At 38.1% G+C, this 16,929-nt stretch overlaps 1 protein-coding gene across 2 annotated transcripts in view; it reads left to right on the top strand.

Moving 5' to 3' along the window:
* The window catches only part of ENPP6 (ectonucleotide pyrophosphatase/phosphodiesterase 6), a 154,389-nt gene that overhangs the window by 45,155 nt on the left and 92,305 nt on the right, over window positions 1-16,929 (top strand). For both annotated transcript variants that reach the window (XM_053703871.1, XM_053703872.1), the window contains exon 2: window positions 8,085-8,264. In XM_053703871.1, coding sequence (XP_053559846.1) covers window positions 8,085-8,264 — 180 coding nt within the window. The remainder of the gene's footprint in view (window positions 1-8,084; window positions 8,265-16,929) is intronic.

The raw sequence follows: 16,929 nt of genomic DNA, 5'->3' as shown, positions 1-16,929 counted from the left end.
GAAACTTTCTAATTTACTCCTATTATCAATGTTTCTTCATTCTCTTGGTATCTTTATTTGAAAAGCAAGAATGTAAGCTTAAGAGACGGGACAATTTTGATTCTGCACCTTGGTATTGCTTGCTAAATGGTGTCTAATTGTAGCCACCAATTGGCAAGCGCTACCCTGGTGCTGAGCCAAAAATGGGCCAGCTCCTAAGCTTATATATATATATATATAATCTCTAACTGATCCCCAATTGTTTGCTCATTGCAAACGTAAGATCATTTTACTGGCAAATTGAAAATGGTAATATACAGCTTTATCTAACTGTTCCCCAATTGTTGCATTCAAGTAAGAATGGACAATTTGTTTATTGAAAACATAGAATCAAATTACTGGCAAACTGAAAATGGAAATACACATATTTAAAGAAAATCAAGGCAGCACTTCAAACATAGTGGTCCACATTATACGTTCAGGAAAGCTACATTATTGATACAAATCTCTTAATTTGCAAATTATCAGAAAATGTAACTATAAATATCGAACCACTATATAAAATCTTATGTATGCTGCATCTTATTTAGAGGGATCTCCTCTTACTTCATATTTATCCACTGAAACAAAACTAAAAATGGCGACTTATGTAAAAGCACTCCACTAATTGCTTATGTAACATATAACTTAAAAACTCACTTTTACTCTCTCTGGCTCGTCAGGCAGCCAGACAGAACATTATGATCCATAACCTTGCCATATTCCTTGAAGCCAAGCCTCAATGACACATCATTTTATACAATCTTAGGCACTGTCTTTGGATGTTATTGTGCTGAACATGATGATCCTGCATATGTAAAATAAGGATCTTCTGACACTATTCCCTGCTACCAAGTTGTTGTTGTTTTTTTGTTTTGTTTTCTTTATTTTCCTTGCCCCATGATTCTCTACTGCCCTTGTAAACTTAGCGCAGAATATTTTAGAGTGGTATATATGCAAATGTATGGTGAAAACAAGTTTTCATGTTAATTTAACCATTGTGCGCATGACCAGTCAACAGTCTTGGGTAACAGAATTAGATAAGACACTGTTGGAATTGGGTACCAACAGCTTAAATAACCCATGCGCGCATAAACATTGCTGCTTTTAAGATTGGATAGGAGACTAATTTTCATCTCTGTCAAGATTAGCTACCCGTGGATGTGTGCATGCTTATAATTATGTAATTGCATTCCAAAGATTCTAAGGAAACATCTGTGGAATGCAATTACGTAATTGTGAGCATGAGCACGTTAAAGTAGCTAATCTCGATAAGGTAGCTATTTTTGACAGAACATCGGCAAGTCTAGATATGCTCCGATTACTTTGAAGTGTCAGCTGAAAATCATCCAGTTGTTTGTCACTGAAAACATCAAAGAGCAATAAACTATGTTTTGGCTACTCAATTACCTGCAACAACACGAGTTAAACAGAAATACTTTTTCCTAAAACTTTATTAGACTTGTCTGTAGTTTGTAGGTTACATGTATCTTATTTTATATTAATACAAATCACTGAAACTTAACTAAGAAAATATCATCATTAGTTAATCATAACCCTTGAGAATTAACTCACTGTTTTCAAAATGTGGGAGAGATACATTTCAGATTATTTCTCCAAAAACTGACTGGTCATTCACTGAGACAATTTTTACCTTGGACAAAAATGTTTAATTTCACAAGAAAACTGTAACATAAAGTTTATATAATTCACTGTATGTATAGATTATAAATCATTAGGTTTATTCATGCTTTCTTAGTGGTTTTCATAGTGTGTGACATGCCTTGCAAGGGGGGGGGGGGGCGCTAAAGCATATAAGGGGAGGTGCAGGAGCAGTGACACTCTGCATTATCCTATGGAGGCAGCAGAATGGATTTTAAGAGACCACAGTTACACTTGCCATGTCATCATGGAATAAGGCAAAGGGTATTTATACACAAAGGGTGTGTATACATTTTTGTAGACAACCCACGGTATTGATCTAGGACCATTATGTTATATTTCATGCCACTATTTTGCTGCTAAATGTGATTATATTAAAAAATATAAAAAAAAATCCCAGTCGTTCAGAAATAGTAGACATGCATGGCTTTGACATTGCTTTTTGGTAACAGGAGACCACTAATTGCAGAGATGCAACAAACGTTTACATATTCTTGGCAGTAAAGAAAAAATAAATAATATATATATATATATATATTTATATTCTATCTCTGTAGTGTAGGCAACCCTGCCCCCCTCTCACTAGGTGCCACTATCTTAGCTACTGGTAGCTGTCTGTTTGTAGGTTTTTTGTTTTGTTTGTTTTTTTGTAGTGTATCAGCCCCTTCTTACTTACCCATTTCTGTAGCATAGGGGACTCATCCCTCTCTCACCAAATCTTTTTTTCTGTTGGTAGGGAATATGCGCCTCCCCCATCAAGCTATGAGCCACCCACGGCACTACCACAAACTGATGCACGCAATGAGTGTCACTGTCTTGCATCGGCAATCTGCTGTCATATGGTAAAGGAAGAACGATCAGTTCTTTCTTACCATATGAAGGCAGATACCTTTTGCCTCTGGTTGCAGTCTTTGCTGTCAAAGATGACAGCTGGGACCGCATCATGAGGCAGAAGGTTGGACGTAAGTACTATGTCAACAGGGTACACTGAATAAAGACTTTGAAAACCCATGCCTTAGAGTGATGATAAATTCTACATATGTATATTTATTTTAAAAAAAAGTTTAAAAATGTTATCCATTTATTATCTGTATTTTTATTAGAGAATACTTTGTTCCAATTTATATCAGCAAATACCATTATGGAAATAAAAATAAAAATTCAAGCGAATGTGGTTAAATAAAAATGTGTTAAGAGAAATTAGGAAAAAATGTAGGGCATTTAAATTATTCAAAGAAAATTAGTACAGACTCAGCATTCCATATATTTAAGGAATATAACAAAGCATTCAAAAAAGCAATCAAATTAGCCAAAATTGAAAATTAAAAATGAATTGCAAAGGATTTGAATTCTAAACCTAATAGGTTATTTAAGTAGATAAATAGCAAAAAATCTAAGAAGAACAATATAGGTACATTAAAATGCGTGGAGGGTAGCATGGTTAACAGTGACAGGAAGAAGTCTGAGGTACTGAACCAGTTTTATTTCTTCAGTATACACAAGAGAGGAACCAATGGACGATACTTTGGAACAAACTAGAACATGCCAGCCAATACCATTAACTGGGTTATGTATAGAGGATATTAGGAAAAAATTGGATAATATTAAGGTAAATAAAACTCCAGGCCCAGATGGAATACACTCAAGGGTGTTAAGGGAACTTGGCACTGTTATCTCATTTTCGCATGCAGTTACACTTAGCATTAGACCTCCACATGAGGTTACCAGAGACCAAGCCAAGTTCATCATACCGCTGTTTATTACAAAGTCTGGCAAAGATCCTCTTTGTCATCTTTGGTTCCCCAGATTGGAACGCCAGTGCTTATGAGACTCGATCTGCTTCTCCCCAGCCAGTAATTATTATGGCTTCATCTGCATTTGTCAAACTCCTGATGCTCTTCACGAGATCTCCCCCAGGGTCCGGCCGCATCCTCCGGTTGGGAAGGACTGGAAGGGGTTCTGACCAGAGGGATCTGGTAATATACCTTGCAGATTGACTGGGGCGCTTGGCTGAGGTATGAGCTGGGTAGCTCTCCTCCGGATACGGATTGGCTTCTTGTCGTTTGTTGACATCTGCGAGACAATACCTCCAAGACTAGCAACCTGTAGTAAAGAGTCCACATTTCATTGCAGCATAAGCTCAAAATCCTCAGAGATTGAGGAGGGTACTAGAAATATCTTCCATGTGGTATGCTCAGGGAAGATTTGAAGGCATATGCTATGGTAGTAACAGCTTTTTCGTTCAGACAAGTCCTAAATGAGTTCTTCTGTCTTAGGCCTGATGGATGCTAGGAAGCTACCTCGTGGTTTTAGTAAAAGAGTTAGAGTATCCAGGTTTCACGACATAAGGTCACAACCACTCCATGGCCCCGTTATACAACAGTTCCTAATGGGTTTCCATTAAGTGTGCTCCAGAATCTATAAGATTTTTCGGTTCTTTTTTTCCAAAAATGGCTATGTTAAAGCAGGAGCTCTCAAAATACACATTCTGTCACTGCGGTAGTTAGCCCCTAGAAATAAGTTTTAGATTTAGAAGTCCTTTTGACAAATGACAAGAAATTAACATTTCTGTGTTCAAAGTTGTTAAAAATCTAGTACCCTGACGAACATTTTAAGACCAGGACATTACAGGATATATAATTTTTTATACTTACAGTATATATTTTGTTCAAAAATAGCAAATGTAAAAGCCAAAAAACACAAATCTGTTTTTGTTAAATTAAGAACTCTTGAGTAAGGTAATTTTTCTAATTGCACTAGCATACAATATGAGGGAGGTGAAAACAACAATAAAGTCTAACATTTCTATTAAACAGGTTTGAAGGACTATTAACAACATTATAGATCATTCTTAATGGAATAGCATATTTTGTCAAAATGATTTCTGAAGCCTTGAATTAAGCCCACTTATTATTAATGCATATAATACTGATATATAACCGTATATATTGATATATATTCCACAAAAATCATAATTATAGAACACATAAATACTTGTATTACTATTTATCAAACAATACGTTTAAAAAATTATTTTACTACTACTATCTTTTCTATAGCATGGATAGTGCAACCAATTTGGTAATGTACACTACCTCTATACCTAGTTTCTTTTTTCTTTTCATAGATTTTTATAGGAAATAACACAATAGGAATTTGTATATGTTCTCTCACAATGACGATAATTACATAAATGGTAAACAGAAGGAAAAATGACAAATTTGTCAACAATTCAGACTGAGCATATACAAGTAAAATGAAACCTTGTTTTTTTTATATTACATATACCTCCCGTATGGTTTATAGGCCACTCTTGGACCCATATAGAATAGCTCAAGTTACTGGAGGTAAACTAAAATGATAGAACACCACTCTTGGGCATGGTAAATTAATAGCAAATTTAAGAGCAAAGATAGCAATATGGACTTGTTGAAGCCATTAGAACTGCGATAGTTGCCCATGGAGGAGGAAATTATTAAGTTAAAGGGACACTGTACCCAAAAAAATTCTTTTGTGATTCAGATAGAGCATGCAATTTTAAGCAACTTTCTAATTTACTCCTATTATCAATTTTTCTTCGTTCTCTTGCTATCCTTATATGAAAAAGAAGACATCTAAGCTTTTTTCTTAGTTCAGCACTCTGGACAGCAGTTTTTGATTGGTGGATGAATTTATCCACCAATCAGCAAGGACAACCTAGGTTGTTCACCAAAAATGGGCCGGCATCTAAACTTACATTCTTGCATTTCAAATAAAGATACCAAGAGAATAAAGAACATTTGATAATAGGAGTAAATTAGAAAGTTGCTTAAAATTGCATGCTCTATCTGAATCACGAAAGAAATTTTTTGGGTACAGTGTCCCTTTAAGGGTCACCAAAGCTTGAAGTATATGTGTATATAACTTGTTAGCTACTCGTGGTTAAAATGTAAATACTTCTATAGTTTGGGAGCTTGTGCTACTAGTAATCAGGAATGGCTGTGAAGTTTTTTTTTATTTATTTATAACCAACTCCTTTAGGAGTATCTTTGCATATATGGTCAATATTAAACTCTATGTAAGCAGCAAGCAGAGGATGCTGTGGTCTGTAGTTGGAGCTATAAATGCCTTCCGAGTCACCCACTTGGGATTGGTAGTGTATCTAGAAGCCTCAAAGTAGCTATGTTAAAACTAAAAATAAGAATTCATGTTCTCAGTAAAGAGCAGTTTAGATTAGGTGAACTCATGTGAATTTTTCTGAGATAGCTATTGTAATATACAGTTAGCAATAGGATGCTTACCAAGCTAGTAACCTGAGCACAGCGTAGCACTGGACAGCCCATGGGATACCTTTTTGTTGAGGGCATTGATATTATAATCTTATTCTAAATTATGATCCCTTATGTGGGTAAGAACTATATCTGTCAGAACATGAAAATCTTGTAAACAAGAACAACTATATAATGTAAACTATAATACAGGTTGTTATAATTAAGGCAAAGGCCATTAAAATATATAAAACATGCCTGGAGAGTGTAAATAGCACGTGTGATTATATTAAATGGCGTCTCAGCCTTAGACTTTTAAGACAAATCATACCAGGCGTATGACCAACCCATATAACAGCACTATTAGGACAGCTGAATTACAATATGATAGGGAAGCTCCTATGGTGATAAATATTTGAGAAAGTTACACGGATAGCACTACATGCTATATAAGATATAAGATATCTTCATTGAATTTAGTGCTTAAAAGAAGTAGAAGTATGAGTCATGGAGATTAAACATCTAACATCTGGTTGGGGCTAGGGGACTGACAAATAATATCCAGTCCTCAAGGGTAAATTTGAATGGGAAGAGCCTTCTCATTACAGAGCAGTTTCTTCTATAGGCAAGAGTTCAGACTAACCCACGCCAGACTTTACAGTCAAACAGTAATCCAGAAGTCCCTTAGGGTATCCAGCCTGCTCTGCTGCAATAAGATGAGTGTAAACTACCTCGTAGTGGGCAAGTCGCAAGTAACTAAGTTCCCATGTTACCGTGGTAGTGTTTGCAGGGCCTCTCCGCCCTCCGTGTCAGAGGTCCTCGATTTCTTATGGACTGAGCTTTGCATGCGTCCCGAAGGCCTCCCAGGAGATCGGCCGCATCTACCTGGAATGTGGCGAAGGGTAAGCGCACATCTAATTTGCGGAAGTCTGCAGAAGGGATATAGTGGACTGCCGTGTCAGAGGTATTATATTTCTGAATATTCTGAGTACCAAGCAGCTTCTCCGTACTCATGACACTGTGCTCACTAAAGTGGATCTGTGAGTTATTCACCTCAGTGGCAGGGCTCAGGGAGCTAAACTGCATGTCTTGGGTCTACCTTCTGACTTGGGTCTACCTTCTCCGCTGCTTTGATCTTGTCCTCATCTTCCGCTCCATGCTTTGGTCCCACAAAGAAAATGAGCCGATTGAAACAGCTTTGCATTTGCTTATCAAAATTAGAAAGCGCAGTTAGGATAGCCTTGCAATTTTCCTCCTCCATGTTGAAAGCTTCAACTTAAGCTATAGAGTATATTTAGCAGTTAGGGTAGACCTGCTTGACCCGGGTTACCGGGGGAGGGTGCCAAGATCCAGAAAAGAGGCCACCGGCTGAAAACTTGACGGTCCAGAATAAAGCTTGTAGGTCATGTATGCAGCTGAAAATGATCCATCTAATGCTCCAGGGTATAGAGGAACAATTGTGATAGTTTTTTAAGTGTGGATGCTGCCAATGTCTCGAGTTAGGCAACCTATATTTCAGACCTTGCTGCAAGCTTCCATTGTTGCGGCCATTTCGGCCGCTGCCTCGTATTTTGCTTTTTAATGTTTTGTTTATATTCCATGAAGATGTTATGTAAAATGTTTGTTCTACCTTCATAATTTCTGCTTTCATAAGAACATGTGGTAAGATAAATCACCTAGGTAACACATCATTAGATATGTTATTTAGAGCACTGTCTGCTGCATTCGATGTCAATGTAAAATGCTGCCATGTATCACACTGTGGTGGCACACATGCTTCCAAATGGCAACAAGGCTGTAAACCAGTAAGCGGGCAGATACTGAACCTCTCTTCAAAACAATAAAACTTTATTAAAAGAATTCCAGAAGAGAAGATTGGTAAAAATCCTTAAATATCTGCAGTATTTATTTTTAAGGTAGTTTTAGTTTACAAGTAAAACCAAGCAAACCACTAACTATTTTATCCTTCAAGTGTCTAAGATTCCATTATATAAAATTATTCTAATTAAAAAATATATTACAAAATTGCAAGAATTTAAACTGTAAATGTTATATATGTATCAAATAAACATATATATGAACATTAATATGGTTTAAACTAGAATATAAATCTCTTCTAATATGTTCAAAATTTGTATATGTATTTTTATTTTTTAGGCCGCCACTGTGAAGTACATCATATGACTGGTAACTTTATGTGGGATCAAAAGACTAATGTTTCCTTTGACATTGGTGTGAATGAAGAAAGTCGATTACCACTTTGGTGGAATGGAGCAGAACCTCTCTGGGTTACCATGGAAAAAGCTGAAAGAAAGGTCTCTATGTATTATTGGCCTGGTAGGTCCATTACAACAAATGCTATTTTATTGCACACTTTAAATGTACTATCATTTGTGTAAGGCCTTTTCATATCACATTTCTGTAACGTTCTCCCTTTGAAAAAAGACACACAAAAAACAAAACATACTGGTAAAAAAAAGCTTAGATTGCTACTAAGATTCTTGCAGGCAGATATAGTAAATGCTATATAGACGCATCTTACAAAAAAAATTTGATATTCGAAACGTTTGCCATTAAAACAATACAGTATAGACAGTCAGTGTACATCAACTACAGACTGAAAACTACATACAAGTCAATCCAGATTAATCATAACTGATGCATGAAATAAACACACTGTTGGTTCATTTATAATATGTGTAGCTATATCTACAGCCTTTGATCTTAACCCCTTAGTGACCCAACCACTTTTCAATTTTCTTACGGTTAAGGACCATGGCTATTTTTACATTTCTGCCGTGTTTGTGTTTTGATTGATTTACTGTACCCACACATTATATACCATTTTTCTTTCTCGCCATTAAATGGACTTTCTAAAGATACTGTTTATTTTCATCATATAATTTACTATAAAAAAAAAAAATGAAATATGATGAAAAAATTAAAAAAACACACTTTTTCTAACTTGACCTCCAAAATCTGTTAAACATCTACAACCACCAAAAAACACCCATGCTAAATAGTTTCTAAATTTTGTCCTGAGTTTAGAAATACCTAATGTTTACATGTTCTTTGCTTTTTTTTGCAAGTTATAGGGCAATAAGTACAAGTAGCACTTTGCTATTTCCATTTTTTTTTTAAATTAGCGATAGTTACAGTGTAACACTGATATCTGTCAGGAATCCCTGAATAACCCTTCACACGTGTGTGTGTGTGTGTGTATATGTGTGTATATATATATATATATATATATATATATATATATATATATATATATATTAGACCCTTGTTTCTCAACAGCCGGGCCGTGGCCCAGTACCGGGCCGTGATAGCCCTGCTGGTGGGCCCTGACCTGTCATGCCCCCACTGCACACTCTTACCCCACTGCACACAAGGAGCAGACTGAGACCAATCAAGGCCCCAGGAAAACTGTCTCACACTGACCCAAATGTTCTCAAATTTATGCAAATTAACATGGTAGCCTCCCTGCCCTAACCCCAACAGGCCCATCAACCTCCAGAGCCAGGACCTCCAACATTAAGGGCCAAAGAAAGGGCCCCCAACCTCCAGGGCCAGACCTCACACTCCATGGCTCTCACAGCGACAGACCCTCTGCAGGACCCCCACACTCCAGGGCCCCCACTAAACCCACACTGAACTGCTTAGCTACTGATAGGGCAAATCCCTGCTTCTCTCTCTTTTTCTCTCTTTTTCTTTCTCTCTCTCTCTTTCTTTCTTTCTCTCTCCTTTCTTTCTCTCTCTTTCTCTCTCTCTTTTTCTCTCTCTCTCTCTTTCTCTCTCTCTCTTTTTCTCTCTCTCTTTTTCTCTCTCTCCTATATAAAACTACCGGGCCCTGGACATGTCCAGCTAAAAACATTTCTCTCTCTCTTTCTCTCTCTTTTTCTTTCTCTCTCTTTCTCTCCCTCTCTCTCTCTCTCTCTCTCTCTCTCTGTCTGTCTGTCTGTGTGTCTGTCTCTCTCTCTCTCTCTCTTTTTTGTCTCTCTTTTTCTTTCTCTCTCTTTCTTTCTCTCTTTCTCTCTCTCTCTCTCTTTTTCTTTCTCTCTCTTTCTCTCTCTTTCTCTCTCTCTCTTTATTTTTCTCTCTCTCTTTCTCTTTTTCTCTCTCTCTCTCTTTTTCTCTCTCTCTCTCTTTTTCTCTCTCTCTCTCTTTTTCTCTCTCTCTCTCTCTCTCTCTCTCTTTTTTTCTCTCTTTCTCTTTCTCTCTCTTTCTCTCTCTCTCTCATATATAAAACTACCGGGCCCTGGACATGTCCAGCTAAAAACTACCGGGCCTTGAGGTCACTTTGGTTGAGAACCACTGGAGTAGACAACCCAAAGTATTGATCTAGGCCCACTTTGGTATATTTTATGCCACCATTTCACCGCCAAATGCGAACAAATAAAAAAAAATTGTTCACTTTTTCACTAACTTTTTCACAAATTTTAGGTTTCTCACTGAAATTATTTACAAACATCTTGTGCAGTTATGGCACAAATGGTTGTAAATGCTTCTCTGGGATCCCCTTTGTTTAGAAACAGCAGACATTTATGGCTTTGGCATTACTTTTTGGTAATTAGAAGGCCGATAATGCCGCTGTGCACCACATTTGTATTATGCCCAGCACTGAAGGGGTTAATTTTAGCTTTAGTGTAGAGATCAGTCTCCCACCTGACACATCCTACCCCCTATTTCCTCCCTGACCCCTCTCAAATGGCTCTTTTCCCTCCCCCACCTCACAATTGTCACCGCCAGTGAAAGTCTGCCAGTACTGTGTAAAAATATATATATTTTTTTTTTTAAAGATTACATTTTTTTTAATATATTTTTTTCTGAAGTGTAGGATGCCCCATTACCCCCCAACCTCCCTGATCACCCCCAAACAGCTCTCTAAGCCTCCCCCCTCAACCTATTTGCCGCCATCTTAGGTACTGGCAGCTGTCTGCCAGTACCCAGTTTAGTAAATAATTGCCCTTTTTTATTAAAAAAATAATAATGAAACCCCCATTTTCTGTAGTGTAGCTGCCCCTCCTCAATACTTTACCCCCTCCCAAATCCCTTTCCCAATACTTATATCTCCCTCCTTCCCTTTCACTACAGATGTCCCATAGTGTAGTGGGCCCTCCCACATGCCTCCCGCCCCTGCGTGCTCCTGGACCCATCATTTCCACTGACAGGATCTCTGCTACCAGCCATGGGCAACCCACCCGCCTCCCTCCAAGTCCTCCCATGCCACCAACTATCGGCACCATTGCAATACCCTGAAAGTGGCTGGAAGCCATTAGAATAGCTTCCAGCACTTGAAACCCCAAAAGGAAGTGCCAGGCACATCCTTGGTCGTTAATGACCATTTTTTGTAGGACATGCCTGGCACATCCTTGGCCGTTAAGGGGTTAAAGAATGTATTTCTTTCATGTAATTGTCAACAGTCCATGAGCTAGTGATGTATGGGATATACAATCCTACCAGGAGAGGCAAAGTTTCCCAAACCTCAAAATGCCTATAAATACACCCCTCGCCACACCCACAATTCAGTTTTACAAACTTTGCCTCCTTTGGAGGTTGAGAAGTAAGTTTTTGCTTCATTTTTATTATTTCTTCCATGATAAGCACTTCTAAGCATTCTGAAGCCCAATTCCTCTCCGAGTACAGTGTTTGTCAGAGGGATGTAAAGAGAGTATCGCCTATTGATTTTATGGTTTCCCTTACGGGGAATCTTTTCAAGGGTTCTCTGTTATCGTTCGTAGGGATTCATCTTCTACCTCCCTTTTCAGATCGACAATATACTCTTATATACCATTACCTCTGCTGATAGTTTTCAGTACTGGTTTGACTATCTGTTATATGTGGATGGGTGTCTCTCGGTAAGTATGTATCATTATTTAAGACACTCTCAGCTATGGTTTGGCGCTTTATGTATTAATATAAAGTTTTAAATATATGTATCTTACTTATATTTGCTATGAGTCAGGTCTATGTATATTTCCCTTTGCAGTCTGGCAGTTTCTTTTTTGGGAATCATGTTTTAGGACGTTTGTCTTACCTGGGCTATAGTCTTTTTTCCAATTTGACTTGTTTTTTTCTTTTGAAAAATTTGCAAGTAAATTTAGGCTCGCAATGGTGCAAAATACTGTTATTTATTGCGTCATTCTTGGCGCGAGAATTTTTTGGCATGAATGTGCGTCTGTAAACACGCAAGTTCGCCCTTTCCTGCGTCTTAGTTGACGCAAGGTTGTTTGGCGCAAAATTGTGTTTAAGACACGATTTGCATCATTTCCGGATGTTTGTTAGCGCCAAAAAAATGTTCAACTTCCTTATGCGTTGTGCGTCATACTTGGCGCCAAATTTTTTTTAGTTTTATTTCCCCACTTCTTATATGCTCCTTGCCTTCTTTATGCTCAGAGGGCTATGCTATTTGTTTTTTTTTTGTCAATTTTAGCATTTGCATTCTTTCCTATTACTGAAACTGCTGTATGTGAAAATAAGATATTTCTGTTTAAATGTTGTTAATTTTTTTTCTCTCACATTTTACAAGATGTCTCAATCTGATCCTATCTCCGAAGCTGCTGTAGGAACCATGCTGCATGAACACAGTTCTACCAAAGCTAAGTGTATCTGTTGTAAGCTGGTGGAGATTATATTTCCAGCTGTAGTATGTAACAGTTGTCATGATAAGCTTTTGTATGCAGAAAAGGTTTCTATTAGTGCTAGTGTTGTTCCTTCAACATTTAAAGTACATGATATCCCTGTTGATATGAAAAATTATATTGCTGATGCGATACAGAAGGCAATGGCTGCTATAACACCTTCAAATAAATTTAAAAGGTCTTTTAAAACTTCTCATAATACTGATGAAATTTGTAATGACCGACAACATACGGATATATCCGCCTCTAATGAGGATCTCTCTGATTCGGAAGATCCTACTTCAGACATTGTCACTGATAAATCAATTTATGTTTTTAAGATTGAGTATATTCGTTCTTTGTTAAAAGAAGTGTTAATAACTTTGGATATTGAGTCTGGTCCTCTTGATAATAAATCCAGTAAACGTTTCAATTCTATCTATAGACCTCCTGTGATTACTCCTGAGGATTTTCCTGTTCCTGGTGCTATTTCCGATGTGATTGCTAAGGAATGGTCTAAGCCTGGTACTTCTTTTGTTCCTTCTTTAAGGTTTAAAAAATTGTATCCTTTGCCAGCAGCGAGGCTGCTTTTTGGGTGGTAACTAGCCACAGAACAAGCTATTATGCTATTGTTCGTTCCCAGGTTGAGCACTTCTCTCTTTTTATTTATGCAAATTATGAAGCTTAGGGAAGTCTCCCTAAGTGTGATGCGGGAATCCAGATGTGGACACGTTGCTCAGTGTGCCTAGAGGGATATGGCTGCACCTCACTGACGAGGCCCTAAATAGGCCGCAACATACGTCTGGGGTTTTGTTGTTTCTCTCGTTCAGAGAGGGATTGCCTGGTATTTCGGGGCTGGACTGTACTGTGAAGTCAGGATCAGGCTGATATGCTCCAGGAAAGTTCTTCTCTGTGAAAGGCACATGTTGAGCAAAAAGAGGCTGCTTCTTGGGTGGTTACTAGCCACAGAACAAGCTATTATGCTATTGTTTGTTCCCAGGTTGAGCGCTTCTATCTTTATTTATACTGATATATCCGCCTCTGATGAAGATCTCTCTGATTCGGAAGAGCCTACTTCAGACATTGACACTGATAAATCAACTTATCTTTTTAAGATTGAGTATATTCGTTAAAAGAAGTGTTAACAACTTTGGCTATTGATCTGGTCCTCTTGATAATAAATCCAGTAAACGTTTCAATTCTGTCTATAGACCTCCTGTGATTACTCCTGAGGATTTTCCTGTTCCTGGTGCTATTTCCGATGTAATTGCTAAGGAATGGTCTAAGCCTGGTACTTCTTTTGTTCCTTCTTTAAGGTTTAAAAAGTTGTATCCTTTGCCTGTAGCTAAGTTATAGTTTTGGGAAAAAGTCCCTAAGGTTGATGGGGCTATTTCTAAAGCTTATTTACATTCTGGCTATATTTTCAGACCTGCCATTTCTATGGCTGATGTTGTGGCTGCATCAACTTTTTGGTTGGATAGCTTAGCACATCAGGAAAAAGATTCTGATTTGCATAGCATTGTTCATTTGCTTTAACATGCTAATCATTTTATCTGTGATGCTATTTTTGATATCCTCAAGATTGATGTTAAATCTATGTCTTTGGCTATTTTAGCTAGAAGAGCTTTATGGCTCGAATCATGGAATGCTGACATGGTTTCTAAATCTAGGTTACTATCTCTATCATTCCAGGGTAATAATGTGTTTGTTTCCCAGTTGGATTCTATTTTCACTATTACCAAAATAAAGTCTATGGGTAAATCTAAAGCTTCTAATCGGTTTAGTTCCTTTCATCAGAATAGAGAACCGAAAACCACTCCTTCCCCTAAGGACTATGGCTCCAATTGGAAGCCATATTTGAGTTGGAATAAATCCAAGCCTTTTAAGAAACCAAAGCCAGCCCCCAAGACTGCGTGAAGGTGTGGCCCCCAATCTAGTTCTGCTGGTGGGGGGCAGATTGAAATTATTTCAAGACGTTTGGGCAGGTTCCGTTCTGAATCATTGGGTTCAGAATATTGTCTCTCAGGGGTATCGAGTAGGTTTCAGAATAAGACCTGTGAGAAGATTTTTTTTTTTTTTTCTCTCTCACGTTCCAACAAATCCTGTGAAAGCTCAGGCCTTTCTGAAATGTGTTTCAGATCTAGAACTTTCAGGGGTAATTGTACCAGGTAATTGTACCAGTTCCCACTTCTGGTACAGAAGATGGTGACTATAAGGACTATTCTGCCTTTTGTTTAGCAAGGTCATTACATGTCCTCAATAGACTTACAGGATGCGTATCTTCACATTCCGATTAATCCGACCACTATCAGTTTCTGAGATTCTCTTTTCTAGACAAGCATTACCAATTTGTTGCTCTTCCATTTGGCCTAGCAACAGCTCCAATAATCTTTTCTAAGGTTCTCAGTGCCCTTCTATCTGTAATCAGAGAGCAGAGTATTGCAGGGTTTCCTTATTTGGACGATATCTTGGTCCTCACTAAATCTTTTCAGTTAGCAGAATCTCACATGAATCAACTAGTGTAGTTTCTTCAAAGACATGGTTGGAGGATCAATTTACCAAAGAGTTTCTTGATACCTCAGATGAGGGTCACCTTTTTAGAGTTCCAATTAGATTCAGTGTCCATGACTCTGTCTTTAACAGACAAGAGACGAATGAAATTGGTTTCTGCCTGTTGAAACCTTCAGTCTCGATCATTCCCTTCAGTGGCTATATGAATGGAAGTTTTAAGTCTCATGACTGCAGCTTCGGACGCAATCTCTTTTGCTCGTTTTTATATGAGACCTCTGCAGCTTTGCATGCTGAATCAATGGTGCAGGGATTATACTCGGATATCACAATTGATATACTTAAATCTCAACATTCAACTCTATCTCTGTCCTGGTTGTTGGACCATCATCGGATTATTCAAGGGGCCTCTTTTGTTCGTCCTTCCTGGACTGTGATTTCAACAGATGCACAGGTTGGGGAGCTGTCTTAGGGTCTCTGACAGCACAAGGAGTTTGGAATCCTCAAGAGGCCAGATTACCAATCAATATTTTAGAACTCTGTGCTATTTTCAAGGCTCTTCAGGCTTGGCCTCTGTTAAAGAGAGAATCATTCATTCATTTTCAGACAGACAGTATCACAACTGTGGCATATGTCAATCATCAGGGTGGGACTCTCAGTCCTTTAGCGATGAAAGAAGTATCTTGGATACTTTCTTGGGCGGAATCCAACTCCTGTCTAATTTCTGCGATGTATATCCCAGGTGTAGACAATTGGGAAGTGGATTATCTCAGTCATCAGTCTTTACATCCAGGGGAGTGGTCTCTCCATCCAGATGTAGTTTGTCAGATTGTACAGATGTGGGGTCTTCCCAAAATAGATCTGATGGCTTCCCATCTAAACAATAAGCTTCCCAGGTACCTTTCCAGGTACAGGGATCCTCAGGCGGAGATGGTGGATGCGTTAGCAGTTCCTTGGTTTTACCAACCTGCTTACATTTTTCCGCCTCTAGTTCTTCTTCCAAGGGTTATCTCCAAGATCATAATGGAACAATCGCATGTGTTTCTGATAACACCAGCATGGCCTCAAAGGTTTTGTTATGTGGATCCTGTTCCGGATGTCCAGTTGCCAACCTTGGCCACTTCCTTTAAGGCCAGACCTTCTGTCTCAAGGGCCGTTTTTCCATCAGGTATGGAAATTGAACGCTTAGTCATAGAGGTTTCTCTGACTCTGTGATTAATACTATGCTACAGGCTCGTAAGTCTGTTTAAAGGAAGATTTATAATCGGGTTTGTAAAATCTATATTTCATGGTGTTTTTTCTCATAAATTCTCTTGGCATTCTTTTAGAATTCCTAGAATTTTACAGTTTCTTCAGGATGGTTTGGATAAAGGTTTGTCTGCAAGTACTTTGAAGGGACAAATCTCTGCTCTTTCTGTTTTCTTTCATAGAAAGATTGCTAAACTTCCTTCCTTCCACTGTTTTGTTCAGGCTTTGGTTCATATCAGGCTTTGGTTCATATCAAGCCTGTTGTTAAACCAATCTCTCCTCCTTGGAGTCTTAATTTGGTTTTGAAGGCTTTGCAGGCTCCTCCATTTGAGTCTATGCATTCTTTGGATATTAAACTACTTTATTGGAAAGTGTTGTTCCTTTTGGCCATCTCTTCTGCTAGACGAGTTTCTGAGCTATCTGCTCTTTCTTGTGAGTCTCCTTTTCTGATTTTTCATCAGGATAAGGCTGTTTTGCTGACTTCATTTACATTTCTTCCTAAGGTTGTGAATTTTAACATACATTAGTAGGGAAATTGTTGTTCCTTCCTTGTGTCCTAATCCTAAGAATACTCTTGAAAGATCTTTACATTCTTTGGATGTTGTAAGAGCTTTGAAATATTA

Source organism: Bombina bombina, chromosome 2, assembly GCF_027579735.1.
Source record: "Bombina bombina isolate aBomBom1 chromosome 2, aBomBom1.pri, whole genome shotgun sequence".
In the NCBI taxonomy this organism is placed as follows: domain Eukaryota; kingdom Metazoa; phylum Chordata; class Amphibia; order Anura; family Bombinatoridae; genus Bombina; species Bombina bombina.
This window is presented reverse-complemented; position numbering and strand designations above follow the sequence as displayed.